This window comes from Drosophila elegans, unplaced genomic scaffold (assembly GCF_018152505.1).
Source record: "Drosophila elegans isolate 14027-0461.03 unplaced genomic scaffold, ASM1815250v1 contig_767, whole genome shotgun sequence".
Classification (NCBI taxonomy): domain Eukaryota; kingdom Metazoa; phylum Arthropoda; class Insecta; order Diptera; family Drosophilidae; genus Drosophila; species Drosophila elegans.
The window spans coordinates 2,444,072-2,470,447 of record NW_024546120.1 but is presented as its reverse complement, the minus strand read 5'-3'; the positions used below and the strand labels follow the sequence as shown (position 1 = coordinate 2,470,447).

The 26,376-nt window shown below is 41.7% G+C and overlaps 1 protein-coding gene across 3 annotated transcripts in view; it reads right to left on the bottom strand.

Annotated features, from left to right (window-relative positions):
• Positions 1-26,376, bottom strand: part of LOC108136797 (myosin-I heavy chain) — a 1,412,760-nt gene that overhangs the window by 33,313 nt on the left and 1,353,071 nt on the right. For all 3 annotated transcript variants that reach the window (XM_041710095.1, XM_041710096.1, XM_041710097.1), the window contains one exon: positions 24,694-24,897. In XM_041710095.1, coding sequence (XP_041566029.1) covers positions 24,694-24,897 — 204 coding nt within the window. The remainder of the gene's footprint in view (positions 1-24,693; positions 24,898-26,376) is intronic.

The following is a 26,376-nucleotide window of genomic DNA, read 5'->3' as shown; positions in this document are numbered from 1 at the left end:
GTTCCCTGAGCACATCGTCAATGGCTCTCTGAAAAATGCTGGGTGCATTCTTAAATCCAAAGGGTAGTCTACAGAACTCATATTTCCCATTTCCTACTGAAAAAGCCGTTTTTTCTGTTGTTTTCGGCGAGTAGTATCTGGTGAAAACCAGACTTTAAATCTAATGTGGCATAGTATTTTGCCTTTGCAAAGATAAAAACTACGGTTGGGATAGGGTATTTGTCATCTATTGTCTTCAAATTAAGCTTTCGGAAGTATTACTAGACTTTTTTTTGTGTTTCCCTGTTCATCGGTCCCTTTTTTTGTCTACAACCCAAACAGGTTTGTTATAGGGAGTCTCGTAACATCGCTTGTGTTTCTGTGTTTACAAAGTCGGACACGCCCATCGGGTATGGGTACAATTTTGAATATATCGGATCTTCATTTTCTGTCCGGATAGTACCAATAATGTTAGTATTGTACGGCAGCGCTTCGTTTGGCTCTGCAAATACACCCATACGTTTTCCTAACATTTCCTGAAATTTCCTGTGGTACCACTATATCCTCAACTTTTGTAAAATTAACATCTGCACACTTTAAAAAAACTTTTTAACTTTTTATCCAGTCCAATTATTCTATCAAACGTTGTTATTTTTGGTAGCAAGAAAAATGTTGTATTTATATTAAACAGGTGAGTTATACATTTTTTGTTTATTGTGTTGTGACCATGGATTGATTTTATAGAGAATGGTTTATTAACGAAAATAACGTTTTTTAATTCTTTCATAGGTTTGATGTAATTCTTGGAAGCCCCTGTGTCCATTAAAAGTTTTATTTTTCTCCCTGCGACATCCCTTTCTATGAAAGGGAGCAGGGAGTTATGCCTAAAATAATTTATTTCATCGTATTCTACTAGGTCATCGTCGATGTTCTCACATTCCTCTTCGGCTACTGCCGGGTATTCATCATTTGGGCCGTTTTCTAAAGCCAGCTGGTTTATCCTCTGGTGTTTTGGTCCTGTATATTTAGCGCTTCTTCAATTGGGCTTTTAATCTTCTGTCCCTGATTATTGTTACCGTTGGGTTGAATATTTTGGTGTTTTGAATTGGCCTTGAATACGGTCCACTTTATTGGTCTTGGGTTGGTTGTCTAAAACAGGATAATGAGGGATCAACATCCATTGGTCGTGACGGATCCTGTCTGATTGGCTGTCTTGGTGGTATTTTATTAAAGTGGGGATTTTTACCATGATTAACGTCTTCTTCCTGGGCTAATGCTAAATCGGAAGGAAGATCGGTTGGACTTGCCGAAAAAAGAACGTCGCTAAGCGATTTTCTTGTGCCCGAAATAAATACTCGTAGCGCATCTGCTCAGTGAGGCAGCTATGGTTTTTTCGTAGATCATAATTGTCTTGTTTATCAGAGTCAGTTTTTCTCTACTTCGTCATAGTACTGCAGAAGTGTCATGTTTCCCTAACGGAGTGTTGACATCTCTTGTTCTATTAAATATATTGGTCGTTTGTCCGCGTATGTTAATTCAAGCCTGTTAATAATAGCTTTAAAATTTAAAGGCGTGTCGAACGATGAAAGATTCATATCGGCTGATCCTTTTATTTTGTTCGGAGAATGCCTAAAGCTTGGTAGTGTTTGGAACTACCATCATATTTTTAGAATACTTTATAAGCGGTATGGGCTGCTTTTCTCCAACAGACGTATGTCTCATTCTTTCCCTCAAAGTCCGGCAGGGACTTCCTAATGTCTAACGTTTCGCTGCACGCGATACCTATTATGATTTCGGAATCTTTATACGTTTCTACTTCTGGTGTGCCGATTTTTACACCACCTAATCGCTTTTTGTAATTTTTGCTCAAACCTCTTTTCCTGCGAGGCGAGTGAGTTATAGTATGTTGTAACGGTAGTAGTTAACGGTGATTCTTACTCATCCAATATTCAGTTAACGTTTATATATAAACAGTTGATGTGTTCGCTTTGGTTGTTCCAAACGGAATAATTTTTATTGTGGCTTGAGATTCAAATCAAACCTCCGCCAAAGAATTTTATGTGTTTACAATTATGTATGTGTGGGTGAGTAAATGCTAACAAAGTATTTTCTGGAGCTCTTGCTGATAAACATTTGGCTCAAAAATTGGAGCTCTTACCCTAAATATTATGTGTGTCTCATTTATTTGTTTCTGTATATTTATTAGTTCGTAAACTTGTTCATTTGAAACAATTTTGAGCCCTTGACTCTCTACAAACTGTATAATCCTCTCTAATTCTGTCTCTGCTAAAATGAATTTAGGCACAATGCGAAGTTTCGCTAACAATATGCTTTCCGCAATATTGTTTAAGTGTACTGTTAACAAATCAATACTGTAACTAATCCTATTCAAATGCTGGAGCATATGTATTTCATTGTGCTCTTGTGTTAGTTCCCTAAATACGTTATTCTTATAATTCTTTATAAACAAATTTATATCTTCCTGCTCCTTATTTATATGCTTAGTAATTTTCGTAAACCTACTCAAGGTTTCCTGATAAAAGGTTCTTTGCTCGTCTGCTTCTTTTGTAAGAAACCTTGTTTCATTTCTCAAATCTTTTATTCTATTTCCTATTTTCTCCTCATCATATGCGTCCATATTTCCCGAAACTATTTTTATCATGCTCCCTAATCCATTAAAAATTCCTCTTTTGACCCTATTTCTTGGTTTAAGTACTTTTAGCTTCTCCTTCACCTGATACAATTTTTCCTTAACCACCTGGACTGCCTCACCTGAGAATCTAACCTTCTCCATGTCAAACAACGCGTTCTCAATCTGTGCAATATTACCTTCCTAGTCCTTAAAGTTTATTATATGGTCAAACATCTTCGCTCCGACCATTACTCTTGCCTTTCCCAGTTCCATTTTTACGATCGCCTCTTCTCGTTTTAGTGCTTGCACCTCCATTGTCTGTCCATGGACTAATATGCACCTGTAACCGTGATTGATTAGTTTTTATTTTGTTTAATTCTTTTTTTAATTTTTGATTTATGTATCTTCTGTTTCTTTTTTGTAACGAATGTAACCCCATTATCCTCATCTACTGTGTGTTCCGTAAACCTAGGTGTTAACTTATTTCTTCTATTCTCCTTCCTATAAACTAGATCCTCTTTTTCTAACTCCATGGGTTCTTCTCTTCCTTCATTGAGTTTTCGCGTCCTTTCCTGTTTTTGTCTTTCCAACCTGTTCTTAACTTCCTTAGGCGGTGGCATAGTCGATGGTGTGAAACCGTGTTAACTTGTAAATATGCATACCCTTTTTGAACAGCGCTAGATTTTATTCGATGTGTTCTAGTACCTAAGAGTTGTGTATTAATTGATTTACCTAAGATTACGTGGTCTTTTATACTATTCAGAACATGAAGAATATAACTATATCGTTTTTCCCTGTTATCTATACACATATACACAAACAAAATTATACTAAGACACACAATGTAATATTTTAATATATAAGTTATTATATCTGTCTCTATCTCTTAAAGAAAGCATATATGAAACATATTTCAAACCATGATATGCTTTCATATAAACTTTTTGTATCTATCTCTTTTTTATAAATAAATATGTCAATAGTAACAAAAATTTTACCAATGACCCTTTATAAGACAAAAGTTTTAAAGCATATTAGTTTATATTTTTTAAATGGGGAAATTCCGTTGTGAATTATGCTTAGAAACAAATTCGTTTAACACACACATAGACCTAAGAAATATACATCCTAAAAAAACATAACTTTAACTAGCAAAAAACAATATTGTCTTATTATTGATATTTCTGTCCAGAAGTACCAACATTTTGGTTGCAATATGATCATGACGCTCATCTCCGGTTTAAGTATGATGCTGTTTTAAAAAGCATTCGCAAGGCACAACAAAATTATCAAATAAAGAAAAAACAATTTAAACAACTACATTTCTGTTCAAGGTTTTTTATTTATTTTTTTAAGATGGAGAAATTACAATCCTAGATCATATAAAACGTCTAAAGAGGTTGAAATCTTCTTTGTCATCCGTCATTTTTAAATATTTGTTCGGGGGGTTGGACTCGATAATCTGATTAAAGATGTGATCGCATAACGCATAGCCTTAGGGGTTTGAGAAAGCTTTATCCAATAAAAATCTCTGTCCACATTGAAATTGATCATCGTGTTTATCGTCCCGTATAAGTTGGTTCAAAACATACTGAGTGGTCCTTCCCAATGGAAAGTCGCTCCACTCAAGGGAGCCATAGTCAGCTCTAATAGGCTCAGATCAACCGAATCCAGATTTTTATTTTTTGTTTTGGTAAATATTTTATTTTACACGCCACACAATGATGGTCCTTGTTTTCGTGTATGCGTAGGAGTGTTCAAAGATCCCAAAAATTGGGGTATTAAATGTAGGGCAGGTAAAAGCTTGACAGTATTCTCGTGTTGTTACCAGAGGCGCCCGTGTCTATCACGACCAACACCCCACAGGTCCGCTGGGTGCGGTCTGGGGATACGTCTTCTACCCAATGGTGTAGCGAGCCATCTAGCCAGACGATTCGTGTGATTCTCAAGCGATCTCTGTATCGATTTGAAAAGCTACAAATTGTCACCGTAACCGTCGGCACTCCCGTGTCCCGAACCAACACTTGATTTTCGACATAATGGTGCCAATTCATACCCATTTCCTAATCATTTAAGAGATGAGTCACAGGCTGTGCCCCAGCAAGTTATTCACCAATTTAACGTCGGGAGGACAATGGCCTGAAGAGTCGCAACTTACCCTGAAGGGTTAGACCGCTACCTAGTCGAAGAAGCCAGTCCATTCTGTCCAGTTTTGATCTAGCTGAGCCACACACGCGGTCAATTTGTCCTTTCCAACAAAGGCGGCGGTCCAATGTTACACCAAGGTAGGTAACCTTGTCTTCATGCATAAGTCTATTCCCTCAAGGTAGAGGCTACGCGAATGGCCAGGGCGGTGACCAAATGTATCTTTCTGCGTTTTTTCGACGTTCAGTGCAATGTTCCACCGAGAAGCCCAACACTTAAATTAATTTAAGAATGTCTGGACACGCCGGAAGGCAGACGTTAGGGTACTACCAACTGCAAGAAATGCAGTATCAGGCGTAGTCTAGAACGATGTCTACGGATGTCGACAGCAAACTCCCTTTTATCCAAGAATGACACGATTAGCTTCCATAATCCCTCAGGCAAAAGTGGCATTAGTTTGTAAAATAGACCTTCGTGCCAAACCCTGGCCAAGGCCTGTCGAACATCAAAAAAGACAGCTGAACAGTATTTACGATCTTCCAAAACACCCAGTACATGATTTACTACTGTGTGCACTTGCTCAACAGCACAAAGGCGACTACGAAAGCCAAACGCAGCTATTGCTAAGAGCCTAGTAAGCATGATCCGCTCAAAACTCTTGAAAAAAGTGGGTAGGAGACTAATCGGCCGATAAGAATCTGGGGAGCATGGGTCTTTTCCTTTTTTTGGTACCATTGTGACTAGAGCACGTTTCCAAGGGGCTGGGAAATGACCAAGGTCTAGCGAGGCATTAAAGAGTTGGCAGAGCTGCGTAATGACTGAGCTAGGTAGAGCCTTTGCTACCTTTCCGTCAAACTCGTCCATGCCAGGAGCCTTAGTGAAAACTAGTCGTCTAATATGATCATGAACCTCATCCTCGTCTTACTGGACGCACATCAACAGAAGGGCCCAAAAGAGAGTCCTAATCTAGAAATAGTTGTTTGGACTTCTTGGCTTGTTGCAAAGTCAAATGGAGTGAAGCGATTTGCCAAATCATCTGCAAATACTTCAGCAATCTCGGAATCGCTGTGAGCCCAAGTGCCATCTATATGTTTAAGTGAAGCGGCTGTCTTTTTAGGTTGCGACTACATTTCCACAGCGCAAACTTGTGATTCTGGTTAGGGTCAATGACAATGAGCTAGTCCATAAAGAATTCAAACTTGGCCAAACGAAGGTCTTTTTTAAGTTCTGACACAGCAGCCTTCAACCTTGCCATGTCGATGGTATGCCTCTTCCTCATCCAGGCACGGCGGAGTGTATGACCTTTTCTGGCCAAGGCAGCAATTTCTGGCTTCGAAGTAGACCAAGATGGCGGAGGAATAGGAACACTTCTAGCAGATGAGGGAAGCTTGGTGGATCTGGTCAACTAAGAACTCAGCAAAGGAGTCAACTTCGTCAACGGTAGTAAGAGGGATGCTCCTGAGTCAGGGCAAAAAGTCGGGCAACGAAACTTCTGATATCCGTACCAAGAGGTAGAAGCCTGGTTTTGGTAACGACCGTATATGCAGCAACGCAGAGATATATCAAAAGTGGGATATGTTCAGAGGAAAGGCCGGGACACCCCGAGATAGCAAGGTGGCTACACGGGATGCCTCTGTACACCGCAAAATCTATAGCCGTCGGTGCGTAGGTCCGCCAGTGCCCAGAATCTAACTTATACTTGTGTTAGAAACAACCGATATTAGAGTTTTTCACTGGGTACACGAACGCCTGCATCCCCAGATATTGTGATGGACATTCCAAGCCCCTCCAATAAAGAAGCGTTTACCCACAGAGTCAAACAGGATGAGCTGACCAAGTATAATGGTGATTTCTAACGTCGCCGTCATCATCGACATCATTTGATCAAAGCGTACCAAAAGTTTGTCAATTGCAGCCGCTTGAGCCATCGCAGCATTCTCTTGTTGCTTCCTTAACTTATCAATAAATTCCAGAAGCCTGTCCTGGGCAGGTTGTTGAGTAGTTTCAAGGTTTGGCTGGCTTAGCGGGGGCAATACATTTTGGCGCGAATTACTTGAGGATACAGAAGGTCGCGAGGTAAACCAAGCATTATGAGTCGTGGGCATAGCAGGTATATGGACTAGTTTCGGATAGGTTGTGATCTTGTTCGTCATCCATCATTATAAAATATTCGGTCCGGGGCTCGGACTCGATGATCTTAACAAAGATGTGTTCATCATCAGGAAACGCATCGCCTTGGGAGTTTGAGAAAGCTTCGTTCAATTCAATTTCCACTGTAGCGAACAGATTTTCTTGGTTTATCCGCTCGCTACCAATGTCGTGCTGAAGATGTAAGTCTCCCTCGCCGGTTTCGTTCGCAATGCCTTATGTTGCCTTTAGCTCGGCGGGTTTACAGGGCGTAGGGATACGTCACCGTTCCCAGACTAGGGTCAACAGGCACTGTGCTTTTAAGACGTACGCCCTTCGCAGACGCAGTCTCCTGTCCTTTGCTCTGTCCCGGCCGGTTGCACCGGACGTCGGCTCAGTTTCTACCTGACGGTTCAGGCGTACGCCTGAAGTCGCCAACGCAATCCCTGCGTCAAACGCCAGGTTCTAGACGAACGCTTCCACCCTACCCTCTCTGCCGCAGACTTCAGAATTCGACGTATTTATATTCTTCGTTCTGGGTGTCCTCGTTGTCCTTGCTCTGCCTCCGGATGTCCCGATTGGCTCCTCTCCTTGTTGGCGCAGTGCTCACGATTTGGTAAGTTGCCGTTTTGAACTCTAGCGGTGAGCTGCTGTGCTCTCAACGCATACGTCTTTCGAGACACTAGCTGAACAAATGCGCGTCCTTCCGGGCTAGTCGCACCAGGACCTTGTACAATTCCTGCAGGACGATCAGGCATACGCCGGAGGTCTCCAATGCAGTCCTTGTAGGCAGGCAGCTAGCTCTAGACAACTGTCCTTCTGAGTCCACGGTTCCATGTCGAAGGACTCTATTTGTTCAACTCTTTCGGTCACGCCGGATGCCAAGCTCAAATCGCGACTGAAGTTGTGGCAAAGCGCCTAGACTTAGCCGTGTGACGACGTAAGGACCTACGCTGCCTGTGTTTCAATTCGCAGACTTTAGCTCTAATTCCCGAACGACTCGACGTAGCGATCTTGTTTCCTTTATGACTCCGCACGGCTCTACTTGGTTCATCACGTTGTTTCACTGATTACTGGTTCACTTGATGACTGATACTTGTTGACTTGGTAGAAATTGACTGATCCACCTACCTGCGCACGACCGGCTTATATAGGCGTTTATTTACTGCTAGTTATCGGCGTCCCCTTGCCTCTTTACCGTTCGATCTTTCGCCCTCTGCGCACGGCACCAATATCAGGGTCCGAAGTCCGGATCCGTCCCGTTACTTCCTTCTGCACACGGCCCTCCGCTGCTCTCTTTTATTGCTGCCCCTTTCGGACTTTCCCTGTCCTTGTCTGGTGCTCAGGGCACCACTCTCTCTCGCCGCACTACCGTTACTACGGGCGAATTCGCGTCGTAACTGGTAAGCCACTGCTTGCATGCGCTTACTCTGCTTGCTTTTTAACTTAAGCGAAGTTATTCAACTCCTCACACCACATTGAAATTGATCATCGTGTTCATCGTTCCGTATAAGTTGGTTCACAACATCTTGAGTGGTCCTCCCCAATAGAAAATCGCTCTACTCAAGGGAGCCATAGTCAGCTCCAAAAGGCTCCGTTTGGGTTGACATTATAGCAGGGGCAAACACACTTCGTAGAAACAGATCAACCGAATCCAGAGGCTTCCGATCTGTGTTTTCAATAATTATTACATCTGAGTTTTGGGTAGGGGGTACTTCCATCTCGTCCACGGAGTCGATGAATTGTACAGTTAAATCCATTGCTGTGAAGAACTGATCCTGAGCAACTTGAGTGGTGTTATTTTTATAGTCTAGAATGTTCACTTAACAGTTTGACACATTCAGGAAGTGCATACAGATATCTTAACGTCCTAGAACCAATCCGATTGGTTCTTGAATATAGAAACTCGCCCAGACACCTGGTTATCAGAGGTCAAATCAATACAAGGATAGCTAACAAGTTACCGGGTGGTGAACGTGGTATAGGAGTGTTCAAGACGTAGGTAAATATTGATGGTGCATGAACCTTGTCCTTGAGTTAGGGTCAACATTTGCTGAAGCCTTAAGCTGAAAGTAGCTGGAACATGCGAGAGAGTTGAATTTTTTCCAAATCCGTTTATATACAAATTTTATAATTTGTACATGATATCCGATGGATATTCGGACCGATCGTTATCGTTTCTGAAAATGTACGAGAAAGTGAACGCGCATTCCCATTAACTCTTATCTCAACTCCGACCCTCTTGTGCGTCCTGATGACTGCTTGTGCGCGAAGGCGTGAAATTGAGAGAGGGTACGAGAAAGTCAACACGCATACCCACGAACTCTTGTGCGCAAAGGTGTGAAAATTTTATTTTGATTTATCCTAGACAAGCACCACGGGTTCGTGGTGTCTTAGCTAACCGCCGCTCCTGACCACCGCTCCTGACTGCTGCTCCCGTTAGTCCCCACTACTACCCCAAAACAATTGATATCATTCGAAAGCATTTTTCAAGACCTTTCCAAAAATGACACCACTCAAGTTTCTCAGGTAAATGCTTAAGTACTGCATTCTGAAAGAATAATTTCATCCGGATCGGAGATATCGCGTTTACCAGTATGTATGTACCACTGTTGCACTGCTTGCTGCGTGGTGCCGGCGCTGCGGAAGGGCCGAGTCTCGTACTGCTTGCTAGTCGAGTGTCGTCGTTCGAGTGCCCCGGGTACGTAGTGTTTTGAATCGTTCTACTTGGTTTTTCTAGTGGGATGTGCGAGTGTAGGGCATCGTTAGTTTCTACCTGCCGGGCATCGTAAGTTTCGACCTGCCGTTTATTACGTATCGTTTCCGGGATGAGAGCCGGAAACGTGAATTCTGGGAGAAATTCATTGAGATGGGCCTGAATTTGTAAACAGGGTTGAGCCCAATGAGCACGACCGAGCCGAATGCGTATTCGTAAACCAAAGCGGGCGTCGGTGATCCTCACCAGGTCTCAGAGTCGACTTAAAATCATACGCTTACGGGTCCACCACCACTACCATGACTATCTACCAGAACGCTTACCCAGATATTCCTCCTTGGTGATGTTTCCTCGAAGCTCGTCGCAAAGCAAGTCAGTGGTCTGAGGCCCGGCCTGTGATTATATAGACGCCAGTTAGTGTGACCAGATGGGACGATGACGACAATCCCGCTTTGGATATTCGGGTCATTGGGCGATCATTATCGGCGATCGATAACTCCGTTGAAAAAGTGCGGCCGGGTGTTGTTTGAAAAATTTCAATGTTTGGGTATGAGTTGTACTTAGTTTTAATAGTTGTTGTGACGGTGTGCTATGCGGTTGCGTATCCTCGTCTGCGGCCCATGACGGTAGATGTATATACAGTTTTCCTTTTACTACCGCGTAATCTGGCCATGTTTCTGGATCTTTTCCTATTGCAAGGAGGCGCTCTTTTTCGGTGGCCGAGTATTTTTGTTCTGTTGTCGTAAGTTTCCGACTGGCGTATGAAATAAAGTGTTCGCCGTTTGTCCTCTTGGGTTAGTACTGCTCCTAATCCGCAGCTACTGGCGCCAGTCTGAAGTACAAATGTTCTTCCAAGTTTTTGGTTGCCTATTTTGTCTCCTCAGTCCATTTAAACTTTGTACCCCTCTTAACCAGGTTGTTTAGCGGTTGTGCCAGTTCCGTTAAGTTAGGAACGAATCTCGGTATCAGGAGTCCACCCCCAGGATGTTGGGTATCTGCTTCGTTGACTGTGGACTTGACATTTTGAGGATCGCGGCTATCTTTTCCGGATGCGTGCCTCTTGCACTAACAACGCGCCCTAGATAATTTAGATCTTCCTTAAAAAAGTGGCATATCTCTGTGTTGATCTTCAAGTTTGCCTTGCGGAGTCGTCTCATCTCTTCTTGTAGTTTCTCCAGGTGTTCCCGTTTCGTGCGTCTGATGACCACTATGTCACCCAGGTATGCGAAGACGAATGATTCCATCTCTGGGCCGATAACTGGATCTAGAGCTCTTTGGAAAGTACATAGGTGCTGTGTGTAATCCGAAAGACATTACTTTCCACTGAGACAGTCCGCGTCCTGGTAAAAGCAGTGTACTGTTTACTATCTTCGGCCACCGGTATCTGCCAGTAGCCACTTTTCAGGTATTTTTGCCTCGCGGAGTTGTTTTTTTTTTACATTTTATTTGTTTATTGAATCTTCTCTAGAAGAGGTTTACAATAAGTATTCAAATCTTAACCTATACAGTATTATAATTGTTAATTGGTTAATGGCCCTAAGTTGGGCAGGAGTGGGCGGTCGTTACTCTGTAACAGAAAGTGATTACTGGCCGCCTGAGCTGCCGGGCTAGTTGGTTTGGATGTATTGAAAGTCTAGTTCGTACTTCGAGTCTTTACTATCAATTTCTTCTTTAACGGGTTTTATATAAAGGTCCCTGTGGATATTTGCGTTGCGAATATACCAGGGGGCCCCAGCTATTGCTCGCAGTATCTTCGACTGTATTCGTTTGATGATTTCTATGTTGCTACTGCTTGCGTTTCCCCAGAGTTCAGACCCGTACATCCAGGTTGGCTTTAAACAACAGTTGTAAATAGCTACTTTTAGTTCCATTGGCAGGGGTGAGCGGGAATTGATGAGCCAGTGGAATCTGATGGCCTTGAGTTTTAGGGAATTCTTCTTCGCTTCAATGTGCTTTATCCAGGTAAGCCACCTGTTGTGAGGAGTCTTAAAACTCCCCACAAATTCCGAGGCAGGAGAGCTGCATAGCAACAGCGAAGGAGGCGAGAATGCCGGAGGAGTCAAGGGCAACAAGGTCAAACGGTAAACAACGGACCTTGGACCCGGGCAAAGCGGAGACACCGTGGACTAACGGTACCACGCTGGACATTGGACCCTTACACGGCAAGGGCAACAGGGTCGAACGGTAAATTGGCGGACTTCGGACCCGCACAAAGAGGACGCACCGTGAACTAACGGTGCGGCAGTGGATCAAGATCGCAAAGTCGAGACGCCGAACGACTGAGAGTCTACAAGGCTGAGGCTTCAACGCTGAGATCCAACGGATGCTAGGTCGTGGTTAAATCGAGCTCAGGGAGTCCTTGCGTGGAGTCTGCGATAAAGGTGGCTGGGCGAAGAGGTCGAACCGAGTTCAACCTGCTATGCGATACACCTTGCCGACACAATCCGGACCGACTTAGGGAGCCTGCGATAAAGGTGGCTAGGCGAAAAGGCAGAACCTCGTTCTACCTGCTAGGCGAAACACCTTGCCGGTCCCGACAGTGAGGTTCGCATAACATCCAGAGTCTCGAAGGAGCCGTCACGAGGCAGATACCAGCAAGCAGTCGACGACGAGGAGCGACGCCGCGAGGGACAGCGACGAGGAGCGACGCCGCAGAGGACGACGACGAGTAGCAGCAGCAGCTGAAGAGCCGCGAGGCTTGTAGAAGGAGACAAATAAGGACAGTTACGAGCCCAACAGAACTCTGGCGTTATTCTTTGGTCAAAGGCAATCACCCAATATAAATTTGGTGGAACGAACCCATAACCTCTCTGAGCTAGCCGCCCGTTAACGTAGCGAGCGAGAATACAAAGAAATCAGGTCGTTACATCTGGCGCCCAACGTGGGGAGCGGGAGAGCCATCGAAGCCATCGAGTGTCGGCGCCCACCGCCGTTGAACCCGCGCGATCCGAGGGCCAAGTCGGCGAAACGCGTCGCGGAGACGGCCGATCGCGAGGGGCTGGAGGTGACGACCGAGGAGGAACGCGAGGCCAAGGAGGGGCTGGAGAAGGGGCCATGAGAGTGGCCAACACCGCCGGAGACGTCGCAGACTTCGTGCCCAGAGTCGCGAGCCCCACCGGCGAGGCCGACGCTGCGGAGACAGCAGTCGGAGGGCGCGGAACCGTGGGCGGAGGTTCCGGAGGCGGAGTGGCCGGCGCGGGTGGCCGAAGAAGCGCAACGACAGCGAGGGAGGCACAGGAAGGCCAGGTGGGCCAAGCTCGTGCTGGAGGAGGGACAGCGCTACCGAGTAAAGGTAGCAAGGGGCCGGGTGCGGCCCAATAAAACGGATATCAGCATTTAAGCCCAGCAGTTATTTTTGGGCAGGGGATCACAACACAGCACAACACAGGAAAAAATGAGTGGTCCGCCGCAGCAGCCGATCGCGGAACTGGGGCGGTGAGGGGGGGAATCGCGGGCCAAGCACGCGGGCCGGCAGAAAGCACGAGGCTGCCGCAGGCGTATGGCGATGGGGGGTCACTTGCTGCCGCAAGGGTCTCCCGGGGCACGCGGTCCAGGGTCAGCACCCCGAGACATGTAAGGGGCATCAGGGGCATCATGGTCATGGTGTCGCTGTAAAGAAAAAAGTCGTTAATTAAAAGAAAACTACAAGCAGCAAGTTCACTTACCAGTTTTTTCAAAACAACGAGGCCGTGAGAAAATTAGGGACGGGGGCGCCAGGCGATAGGCGGTCGATCGATAGTTGCGATCGATGGGTACAAAAAATACTGGATTTCTCAAGAAACGGTCACACGGAGGCAACTTAAGACAACGGAAACGATAACGGCAACAACGATGGCAATGCTGGAACCACTATCGATAAGTGCGATCGAGATGTGGTCAGTAGAGTGGCCAGACGACGGGAATCGGAATGGTGATTTCAAACACGGGGAAATGTCTGGGCGGGAAATTCAAATTCTACGCGGGGAATTATTGAAGGAACGAGATGCAGTTTTGGGAATGTTCAAGTCTTTGCGGGAACTGTCTGGGGAACAGGCTAACGCAGCACAGCCATGGGAAAGTTAAAGGTCTTTCAGAGCGCTGTCTGGGGGGAGTCTTACGAGAGCAGCTCAGGGAAAGTTGAAGTCTTTTGGAGAACTGTATAGGGTCACGAGGAGAACGAGTTTGGGCGGGGAATTTGACTGAACAACAGGGGCGGGGAGATCACCACTTTCATAACATTTCCGAAGAAAGGGGGAAATGTGAGGAGTCTTAAAACTCCCCGCAAATTCCGAGGCAGGAGAGCTGCATAGCAACAGCGAAGGAGGCGAGAATGCCGGAGGAGTCAAGGGCAACAAGGTCAAACGGTAAACAACAGACCTTGTACCCGGGCAAAGCGGAGACACCGTGGACTAACGGTACCACGCTGGACATTGGACCCTCACACGGCAAGGGCAACAGGGTCGAACGGTAAATTGGCGGACTTCGGACCCGCACAAAGAGGACGCACCGTGAACTAACGGTGCGGCAGTGGACCTTGGGCCCGATCACGCGAGCTGGAAAAGGGAAATAACGGGCCCATCACAGGCTATAAAAGGCGGCGCAAGCGCAGAACACAGGAAGAGTAATAGTTCGAGAATCAGAGCGAGTGTGTGTACGCGAGACCAGTAGCAAGTTAATCAAGTGCCGAGTACCAGGATCAAGATCGCAAAGTCGAGACGCCGAACGACTAAGAGTCTACAAGGCTGAGGCTCCAACGCTGAGATCCAACGGATGCTAGGTCGTGGTTATATCGAGCTCAGGGAGTCCTTGCGTGGAGTCTGCGATAAAGGTGGCTGGGCGAAGAGGTCGAGCCTAGTTCTACCAGCTAGACCAACTTAGGGAGCCTGCGATAAAGGTGGCTAGGCGAAAAGGCAGAACGGCGTTCTACCTGCTGGGCGAAACACCTTGCCGGTCCCGACAGTGAGGTTCGCATAACATCCAGAGTCTCGAAGGAGCCGTCACGAGTCCGACACCAGCAAGCAGTCGACAACGAGGAGCGACGCCGCGAAGGACAGAGACGAGGAGCGACGCCGCAGAGGACGAAGACGAGGAGCAGCAGCAGCTGTAGAGCCGCGAGGCTTGTACAAGGAGACGAATAAAGACAGTTACGATCCCAACAGAAGTCTTGCGTTATTCATTGGTCAAAGGCAATCACCCAATATAAATTTGGTGGAACGAACCCATAACCTCTCTGAGCTAGCCGCCCGTTAACGTAGCGATAGAAATCAGGTCGTTACACTGTCTAAGTAAATACCCAGGTTTGTGACTTCGTCAACTTGGGGGATTTGTTTGTTGTTTAGGTCCAGTGGTGGGAAGTTTACCCGATTGAGTGTAAACATAATATGTTTGCATTTTTGTTCGTTGACTTGTATGCGCCAATCTGCTGCCCATTATTCTACGACCCCCATGGGGGGGTTTTAAATACGCTGTTGCTGTTTTTGGACATTTTGAATGACTGGTTATTGCTGTGTCTTCAGCAAAGGTGGATAGAGTTGTCTGACTGCTTGTGGGAATGTCAGCCGTGTATAGGAAACACAAGATCGGTCCGAGCACACTTCCTTCGGGTACTCCAGCTTCGATTTTGTGGTTGGCGGAGAAGAAATTTTTGCATCTGACAGTAAATGCTGTGTCTTTTAGGTAAGATTTAAGTAGTTTGTGGGTGTTTTGTGGTAGGAAAGTCTTGATTTTATGAACCAGACCGTCAATCCAAACGCGGTCGAAGGATTAAGATCCGTCTAGGAATAAGGCACTGCAGTATTCCCTGCATTCAAACGCTGTGCGTATTTCAGCTGTTATGTGATTTACCTGTTCGGTAGTTCCGTGTTTTTCCCTGAAGCCGAACTGATGTAGGGGGATCGCTCTGTCATTTTGGAGGTGTGTTCTGAGGTGGCATAAAAGCAGTTTTTCAAATAGCTTTGATAGGCACGGAAGGAGGCTAATGAGCCTGTAGGACGAAGGTTGGGATTTGTCTTTGCTTGGTTTTGGTATCATTGTAGTAACAGACTTTTTCCATTGTGTGGGAAAATAGCTCCATTTAAGAATTGAGTTGAATATGGTGGTTATGCTTTTGACTGCGCATAGAGGCAATTCAATTAACATTTTAGGCGAAATTAAATCATGGCCAGGGGCTTTTTTTGGATTCATTTGTTCTGCAATGGCTTTTATGATTTTGCTTGTTTCAAGAATTATTGTGGAGGAAGGCTCCGCTGGTGACATGTTTGGTAAAGAAATTGGTTTGTCGGCGGATGAGGTTGGAAGACATTTTTTAAGTATGAGGCGAATATATTGGCCTTTTCCTCGTCACTACGGGCCCACCCACCTGTTGGTGATCGAATTCGAAAATCGGGAGATTTGTTGCTGGTGGGCGAAAGTTGCGCTATATAGGCACGTTGAGTCTGATTCTTTTCAGTAAGTAAAGCCTTAGACAACTTCCGACAAGCTTCTTTAAACCTTTGTTCAGTGGCTGGGGAGCGGTGTGCCTGCCAGTCTCGGCGAAGTCGCCGCTTTCCTTGAAGGAGCGACTTGATCTGTGTAGTTGTACGTGTGGTTTTTAGGGGGTGTTCGGGTGTAGAGTGCTTGTTTAAATGAGTCTTCAATATCAGCTTCACAGGAGATTTTGAGTTCAATCTTGAAGATTGGCTGAAAAATTTTTGCCCTGTTGGTTATGTTCATTACGTTAAACGTCAAAACCATTTTCTTTAAGTCCTTCAGCTATATCAGCTGCCGGGACGGTTGGTTGGGTATGTGATCCATTCGGGATACCGGGTACGCGTCTCGCTCAGAGTGCTTATTCAGCTGCCTATAGTCTATGCGCAGTCTCCATTCTTTGTTTTTCTTCTCCACGATTACCACTGGCGAGCTAGGCTATGAGTTCGTCAACTTTTTTATATATTATTGATTGCATTGCTGGGTTTCGAGGGTAGTACCTATTTTTAATTGGGCGGTCGTGCTTCATGAAGATTTTTTGGCTTGCAATGTAACTAACTGCCTTGATTTGGCTCATCATCTCCAACTCCCTTTTGAAAGTTTCTTTGATCTGTGACTCTGTTAAATCGCCTGTTTCTAGAGATCATATGTTAAATTGGGAGGTCGTGCTTCATGAAGATTTTGTGGCTTGCAATGTGACTAACTCCCTTGATTTGGCTCATCATCTCCAACTCCGTTTTGAAGGTTTCTTTGATCTGTGACTCTGTTAAATCGCCTGTTCCTAGTAACCCGATGCCGTGTCTCTTGTGTTTTGTGCTTCTGCGTTGGTTCCTTTTGTTCGCCTCTGTTAAGTACTTGTGGCGGTTCTTGGGGTCTCCACTGGTTCCCTGGTGGACTCCATTAAATTCGAGGTGGTTGGTGAGCTTTCGGTGTTTGTTGTGATCTCTGCTGTGCTGTGTGCTAATGTGATTGAAGAGCCTCGAATTCCTAGTCTAGTCGAAGGTAGACCGCTAGTCTTTGGCGTTCTCCGCGTTTAGCATACCGTTTGAACTTGACGCGACTGTTTCGTATATTTCCATTGGGTTCGGCACTTTCTCTAATGCACTTTACCTTTCGGTTAATTTCCTCTTCCGTTAGGTGCTGGGAATTCGGGTTCTTACGTGCTTCTGAGATAGCTCTAGAAGTTTGCAACGCAGTGAAGGAGACATTTCCGACCCTATAAAGTATATACATTCTTGATCAGCATCACTAGGAGAGTCGATCTTGCCATGTCCGTCCGTTTCTACGCAAATTAGTCCCTCAGTTTTAAAGCTAACTGCATAAAACTTTTCCAAAATTTGTCATTCTATTTCAGGTAGCTTAAAAATCAGAACGAGCCGGATCAAGCGACTATAGCATATAGCTCCCATAGGAACAGTCGGAAAAATAAATGAAAAGTATAAATTTGATGTTTTTAAAAGTTTTTTTTTTATTCTTGGACATATAGTAACGGCTAAATATTTTAGAATTACGGTTTAAATTTCATCAAAAATGGACGACTATAACATAAAGCTCTCATGGGAACATTAAATCATTTACGATATCATATAGCTGCCATAGGAACTATTGAACAATTGAGCTGCAAATCATTATAGCTTCAATGTTTTTCCAATTTTAATTTTTGCAATAGCTGCAAAGGTATATGAACTTCGGCTAGCCAAAGTTGTCTTCCTTTCATGTTTTAAAATAAATGTTCTATATATTCTATTGTTTCCTATATTAATTTATCCTTAATTTTTCTTTTTTACCCTTGCAGTGGGCATTACAATATCACTTAAAAAGTTTGCAACGCAGTGAAGGTGATATTTCCGACCCAATAAAGTATATATATTTTCTTGTCCCTTCGTCCGTCTCAACTAGTCTCTCAGTTTTATAGCTATCTGCATGAAACTTTCCCAAAAATTGTCTTACTGCTGCATGAAGTATATAATTTGACCCGGATCGGACGACTATAGCATATAGTTCACAAAGGAACAATCGGAAAAAAAATAAAAACAATTTTAAATTTGTCTGTTCTTTAAATTTTTTTGTAGTTCTGCTATATAGTAATTTTTATAGTTTTAGAAATAGAATTATATAATATATCATCATATCTTCAAATTAAAAATTTAGATGTTTGATGTCTGCATACAAGACAACAGATATTTAAATTCAAGGACGATTTATATACACATTTAAAAGGATTGCCGATGGGATCCCTTGCCGCGCTGCAGACATAACAATGAAAGAAATTTTAAAAAACACTTTGACAAAACTAAAACAGAATCCTAGACTCCAAAAAAAGTACGTTGATGATTTATTCGCTGTAGTAAAAAGAGATGAAATACAAGATTCAATAAACGCTTTAAATTCTTTCTTTCGATGGAAAGCTGATATATTTGGATTCTATGGTTCACAGACATGGTAACATTTTAAAACAACATTGGTATAAAAAGACAACAGCATCAGGACGAATAAAAAATTCTAATTCAAGACACCCTAAAACAATTATCATCAATACAGCAGTTATTTGTATTTAAAGGATGGTGACCATTTCTGACCAAATATTATAAGAAGAATCCAAAGAAGAGATAAGACTGATTTTAAAAAACAATGACTTCCCAAATCACTTGATCAAAAAATTAATACAAAGTCACAGTAACATCAAAGAAAAACAAAAATGCCAGGAACCCACACAATTTATGTCCGAAACATATATACCAAGATAATCTGAACGCCTAAAGAGCTGAGAATCTGACAACAAGGAAAATGAAAAATTAGCACATAAACCTAACAACACCCTGCGACAAATGTTCAATAAAACGAAATCCAAAATTCAAATGACCGAAAAATACAATGTGATATATAAAATGTGAAAATTACAAATGTGTAAGCATATATGTAGGAACCACCAAATCTAAACTAAAAACTCGATTATCATAACATAAATCGGATTTTAAATTGAGGCACCAAATCAGCACACGAAAAACAGCACTTATGGCCCACTGTAAGACCAGCGCCAACTCAATTGCAACAACAATTTTAGAACAAGAAAGTCATTACAGAAAACGCTTTACCATAGAAATGTTTCATATAATAAACACACCTACAAACATAAGACTGAACTACAAAGCAGACACTGAAAGCTGCGCTCATATTTACAGACATCTTCTAAAAGAAAATTAGTATTATGGTTTTTTAATATTTAACGTAAAATCAAAATCTAATGTTTATTCTTGATGTGTTTTTTATGTTGTTATAGTTGCCCTGAGGTCGGGAAACAATAAAAAACTTTTGTTTGACCTTGACCTCGAGCCGGCAAAACTTTCAATTAATGAACAAAAAGGTCGCCAAGAAACAAAGTTTTAAAAAATATTTATTTTTTGCAATAGATGCTGGGTTATACGAACTTTGGCTTGCCGAAGTTCGCTTCCGTTCTTGTTTTTTGCCTAATTTTCATTTTTTTTTGTTTTCAAATAAACTTAAAACTATCTTTCAATGGTCGGTATTACTTAATCATTTTGCATGTTCATATACGGCTTTTGTTGTCATAAATAAGTTCTTGCTAGTGTCGGCACATTTCTGATGATTATTTCGATACCTACTACCGTTATTACCGCTACCGCTACTATATGATTGTAAGCTTTTGCATACAAAATTAAATAAATTATTATATAATAAAATTATAATGTAATCAGTGTTCTAACATGACTTGCTATACACCAATTTAAGAAGAGTAGGTCAACAAAATGACATGATTCCTGACGGACAACCAAGGAAACAGCGTATTTCTTCTTATTTTTGGGAGCTCTGAACTCAGTAATTAACTTAACTTTTTTTGGGTCAACTTCGATCCCTTGATCGGACAAAATGTGGCCTAAAAATTTTAATTTCAGGGTTCTTAGTGTACATTTCTTTTCGTTCAGCAAAACATTATTATCTTTCAAAGTTGTCCTTACCATTTTTAGGGCTGCGTCATGTTCTTCCATATTGCTCCCAAAGACTATTATGTCGTCAATGTAGTTTAAGGCATTTTGACAAGGAGATAAGAGTTTTTCCATCAAACATTAAACGTGTTACGGGAGCGGGGTAAGAAATAAGACATGAAAGAAATCGATACAATAACCAGAGACAGAAGACACTGTGAAGTGCAGGTGGCGAAACACCGAAATTGGCCAATACAGTAACCAGCAAAGAATTGGTCAGAGTAAGCAATTCATGAAAACATACAGCAGGCAATAGGTATACGCAGCAATTAATATGAAATCTAGCAGAATCCAGAAGTGGACCATTAAGCCACAAAAAAGGGGAAATGCTGTACCTAGGTGAGAACACTTAGATGACCCGGAAGCAATACCACCGGTATAAAAGAGCCCCCACCTTAGGTTCGAGAGAGACAGTCCAAATGATTGCGAATCGGGCAGTCATAGTCCAAGATAATTGAGAATCGGGAGTCGAGACAGAAACGACCGCGCAACCGCGTTAAGTCCTCTTCTGGCAAAAACAGTAACCGCGGAGGACCTATCCGAGTGATCGAACTTAGAACCCGATAGAAATATAATTTATATATCCTGGGATTTCCAACCTCGAAAGCATCCGACAACACGGCAAACGTGGTGAACAACGTCGAAATTGTAGATCACAAGGAGGACATAACCAAAGTCTACAATGTTTTGTGCCTCATTACTGGACTCTTGATCCTAATGTTGATTCTGAACTTCCTACGGATGTACAAGCGATCTGTGCAGAGTCGTCGGGACCACGGACACGAGCTGGAAAAAATCATAGCTGCCACCGCCAATTGGCCAGAAAGGAGCCACCACTAACATATCATTATTATTATTTCAATTTCGGAAAAAAAATCAACCCATCTATAATAAACAAACAATTAAATGCAAGACAAAGACCAAAGCTTTTATTTGTAATTGGAACCACCAGAAGAAACCTCAGCTAGAAGTGCTACCGTCAACCGTCGCGAGGGCCGTTTTCACTCTTCTCTTTCTCGCAATTCGTATCGCAATAAAGCGAATCATTTTTTCTTCTGTTTGTGAAATAAGACCAACATCGCGCAATTGCCCAAGAAATGACAATTAACATAATTTTTTTATATAAATTAGTCCAACACTTTAGTAATAATGTTAAGTGAATTTGCACTAATATAAATATATTTATGCATATGTGTATAATTAATTTCCCCAACCCAGAATACCACAATGAGAGCTCTCGTCGATGGAAATAAAAAGGGGTAAGTGAGTTGCGTTTGACTTATCTATGTGCAACTTAAACATTTAGATATATATCTAATCCTCATACATTAAATTGATCCATGTAAGATCCATATTATTATTTTTATAAATTAACTCAAAATATTATTCTTTAAAAATTTTTTCATTCTCAACAGTTTTATTATACGTTAATACAAATATTATATACACCGCGTAGAATATTTCTCAATTTAAATAATTTGGCACCCTAATTTACTCTTTTATTTGTCAATTAAATGCGCACCTTTTTAAGTGAAAAATTTTTTCAATAAATTATAATATGAAGCAGAACTCAACAATGTCTTGGTAAACGTTTATAAAAGAGGGAGCTGCCGTAAATGGAAAAACTCGGGTCAAGAACAATGAAGTAACTTTCGACTGGCGACATTGACAATAGGGGATCGCATTGCAGTGGCCGGCGGCGATCCATCGGTATACGGGAGGTATGAAGAAGGTAAATAACGAACAGAGATAATAAATGTTGTAATTCCTCTGCTGGATTCGACCAAATCCTATTGATAATAGGCGTTTTTCAGGTCGAGCCTTGAAAAATGTTTGGCACCCCTTAGTTTAGTCATTAAATTATCAAAAGTTGGGAATGGGTAGTTTTCTCTCTGAATAGCTCTATTTGCACGCCGCATATCATAAACGAATATCACCATCATCTTTAAATGCAATAACCGCAGGTGATATCCATGCGCTTGGACCAGATACGGGTTCAATAATGTCCATGCTTAATGTTTCTTCCAGATTTTTATCAATTTTTCTTCCAACGCTGCCGGTACACGCCTAATGGGTTGTTGGATGGGAGTAATGGATTCGTCAATCGAAAGTTTAAATGAAACATCACGCCATTTGGGGAATGGTTCAACTTTTTCAACTCTATGTACGCTTAGTCCCAGTCTTAAGACGTTGAGTGTCATGTCCTGTGTAACGTCCTAACAAAGATTGTTTACTATTTTCAATAACGTAAAAAGTAGCAATCAGTTCAGAATCGATCCGTGCCGAAATCGGTGCTTTGAAAATTTGTAATACTTTGAGAAGACGGTCTGAGGCATAAGCTCTAAATTGGTTTACTGATTCTGTGCAAACGTTAAACAAGACTGCTTTTCCCTTGCGCAATTGTTGCCAATCCGAATGACTGATTAGGTTATACTTTGAGCCCGAATCAAGAATCATGGCGACCGTATGACCACTTATTTGCTTATTTGCTACTCTAAACAGGTTGGTAGGCTTTGATTCGCCATACTCATTTTGAGTTTCATTACATATTGATTGTATCCTAGTATTTCCCTGACGTCGCCGTTTTCGATCCGGTTTTTCCATAGAGAAGATTGATTTTCATTTCATTTCATTTTCATTTCTTATAAAAATGCCCGAGTCTATCGCATTTTCTGCACCTCATGTTCCTAGCGAGGCATTCCGCGCTGTTTTTCCTATGCCCTCTTCTACCACATCTTTCGCACTCCACACCCGTGCTGTACCGTGCTGTATGTTAATATTGCTTGAGGTAGTTGGTGCGGCCAAAGACTGCGTTTGTTTGCTTACTTGCTCGTCTATGCAACATGTTTTTAAGACATCCTCCAAAGTTTGCTCATTTTCAAGCAATTTCGTCTTTAAGTCTAATGGGGCCCAGACATCAATAATTTTATCGATTAAACAGATCTCTTCGATTTGTCTCATAGTCTCACCAAATGAACACTTAGCGATTTGTTGACGCAATCTAAGTAAAAACTCCGTAAAATTTTCTCCCTCCACCGGTGTCATCGATCGAAACAGGTGCCTTTCGAACGCGGAATTGCGCAGCGGTGAAAAATACTCATTTAGTTTGCTTACCACGACGTTTTTAGTCTTGTCGTCGCATGGTATCAGGGCGCCGGGAATGCTATACACAACTGCCTGAAGCTGAGGTCCACCCAAGTGAAGGAGTTAATTCCTCTTTTTATACACATTTTTTATCTCCTCCGTGTCCACATATATAGTAAATGCGCGCAGCCACATTTCCCACTCCGCACGCCATAACGCCTTGTTCATCGTCTGGTATAGAAAAGGTTTCAGCTCCGTCATAAATTTTCCTGAAATTAAAACATAAATCCCAAAATAGTCCTTCAACATCGGGATTTTCTGTATTCTCTTTCTTTGCTCTTATTCCATTAGGAACAGATAACTTAAGGCTTTTATTTCCTTTCCTTGATCTCATTCCATTTGGAATAGATTCTTTATTTTTATTTGGATCTCACTCCATTTGGAATAGACTCATAGGAACAATCGGAAAAATAAATAAAAAAAATTATAACTTTGCTGTTTTTCATTTTTTTTAGTTTTTCGACATATAGTAATGGTTAATTATTTCAGAATTACGGTTTAAATTTCATCAAAATCGGACGACTATATCTTATAGGAACAATCGGAAAAAAATGAAAACAAAATTATAACTTACCTGTTTTTAAATTTTTTTCTTAGTTCTTCGACATATAGTCTTGGGTAATTATTTCAGAATTACGGTTTAAATTTCATCAAAATCGGACGACTATATTACATAGCTCCCATAGAAATAATAAAAATATATAAAATAAATATCTAATAATTGAGCGGCAAATTATCATTGCTTCAATGTTTTTCAACACATACGCAAAGTATTTAATTCTTGCAATAGCTGTGTATGGGTAGGGTATATGAATTCGGCTTGCCGAGGTTTGCTTTCTTTCTTGTTTTCATTCAAAAGGTTAGCACAAACTTAATCTTCGGTTTTATTCTCGTCGCCAGTGTAAAGACCTTGATCTCACACTGAGTGAAACACTTTATATCAACTAATAATTATATTCTTTATTGGCCATCCGCTCTGGCCGGTGACTCTGGAACTAATAATAGGACGTTGCCAACCGATTGGCAAAGTACCAGCCGAACCTGCTGTGGAGATAGAGCGAGAACATTAACATTCTCCTTAACGCCGCACTCTGCTGGTACAGATCGCCACAAATATGTTTTCTTTTTATGTTGGAGAGCGAAGAAGCTTCCAAGAACCGAACCAATTCCGATGAGTTCATGCTGCTCGAGAATAGAGAAAAAGAGTAAAACTATTTTTCGTAGGCCAACTGTGTTAAAACTTAGTATACGTTTTTTAAATTGTGTCTATATATCTAGAAATACAGATCGTACCTGTATTGCATTACAAGGCCGCCATGTCTATGGCAAAGTAATCATTTTTAAATCCATTCACACCTAACATGGATGTTAAATTATGTACCCATTTTGTAATTGCAAATTTGTTCAAATGCTCACAAAGTAGACTTGTTATATTATTATGTAAGCTTGCTGTGTATTTGTATTGCACCAATCTTTGCAAGAATGAAATTTTATTTTCTTACCTGAGAAGTACTTAAAATCACTTTAGATTGTTTTTTTTCCGTTCCAGTAATTATCATTAACGAATTTAAATTTGGGGAAAAAGATATTATGGAATCGTATCCGTGGGTACATAAAATATTTCGTGAACGATGTTCCAGTAAGTGAATACCTTTTTGGTCAATTGCTAGCCAAAGCATTCGGGGCCAGTTCGAAGTAAAGCTTTGCTGAAATTTCAAAATAAGAAGAGTTAAAACTTTAACAAAGAAAATTAAACCATATCTATATATACCCTTGCAGAGGGTACTCTAATATCAATCAGAAGACTGCAACGCAGTGAATAAGACATTTCTCCTATAAAGTATATAAGTTTTTTAACAGCATCATCAGAAGAGTCGATAAAGCCATGTCCGTTCAACCGTCCGACTATAGCATATAGCTCCCATAGGAACAATAGGGAAAAAATTGAAAAAATTATTACTTTGATATTTTTTAAATTTTTGTTTAGTATATAAATATTGGTAATGGTGATGGTTTATTATTTTAATTTTATTATCTGAACGCATTAAACATGTACAGACACATAGTATTAGCAACAGCCATGTTTTTTTTACAATTGCTTACACTAACTTTTACGAACAATTCTTGGGGAATTGTTACTGTCAGGTTGAGCTCAAACATTTTTGGCGACCGTGACACGACAGTCTCCAAGCTGAGAACGTGGAATATTAAAAATCTTTTTTTGCCAATACCATTGCAAAAGGACCTCAACTCCATCCGCTTCTTCATTCACTCGCGCCAAGAAGGAGGGAGCATCGCAAATCGACAAACTTGTAACGTCAGTCGCATATAAAAAAATAAATAAATCGGTAGCAGTGAGTACACACAAATCACATTTGCACATACTCTGCACGTCCACCGACGCACTAGTAATACAAAAGAGAAGTCTAAAGATCCTAATTTTATATAAATTTTCGTAAAAATTACTGTTTTAATTGCGGCAATTGTATTTGTGGGTATCTACTCAGATTTTGTAATATTCAGATTTGGGATTCCTATTTCCGTCAAATATGCCAGGTGCAATCACCAATCGAAGAATTGTTTTACGGCGATACTGGAAGCGCAGATTGAGGAGACCTATATTTCTGCGAATGCAAGATTTTCAATGTTAACAAATAATGTTTTCTTAATGCCACATACGCTGGCTATAATCGCCTGCCAAAGAAAAAATTACCAATATGTGCAAAATTTGACGTGGAACGCACCACTAACTCCTGCACAACTTTAATCCTTCTCAACGGGTATTGGTATTTACTAACGACAGTCAACATATAATTACAGAGTCAAGTTTAAATACACAATCAGGAGAAGAATCACAGCGGGCTCGAATTATGTTGACTCGTGCAACCAAAAAAAAACTTATTACCGACCGCGATAGTGTTTATCAAAAGCAAATGCGGCGACTAGATTCCTGTTTTACATTTTTTTTTTAATACTTGAGTGATAAACCTTTATTCTTAAAACTCAATTAATACAAGACACTTTTTATACTTGGCCATGAGCTTTTCATTTTTAATTTTAGAACTTCAATGTATGTTTATATTAAAAGCGTCTAGTTCTGGCCTTTTTTTTTTTTTGTATCATTTTTGTATTTTATAATAAGTAAAAAAATAAAATATATTATGATTAAATTAAATTAAATTAAA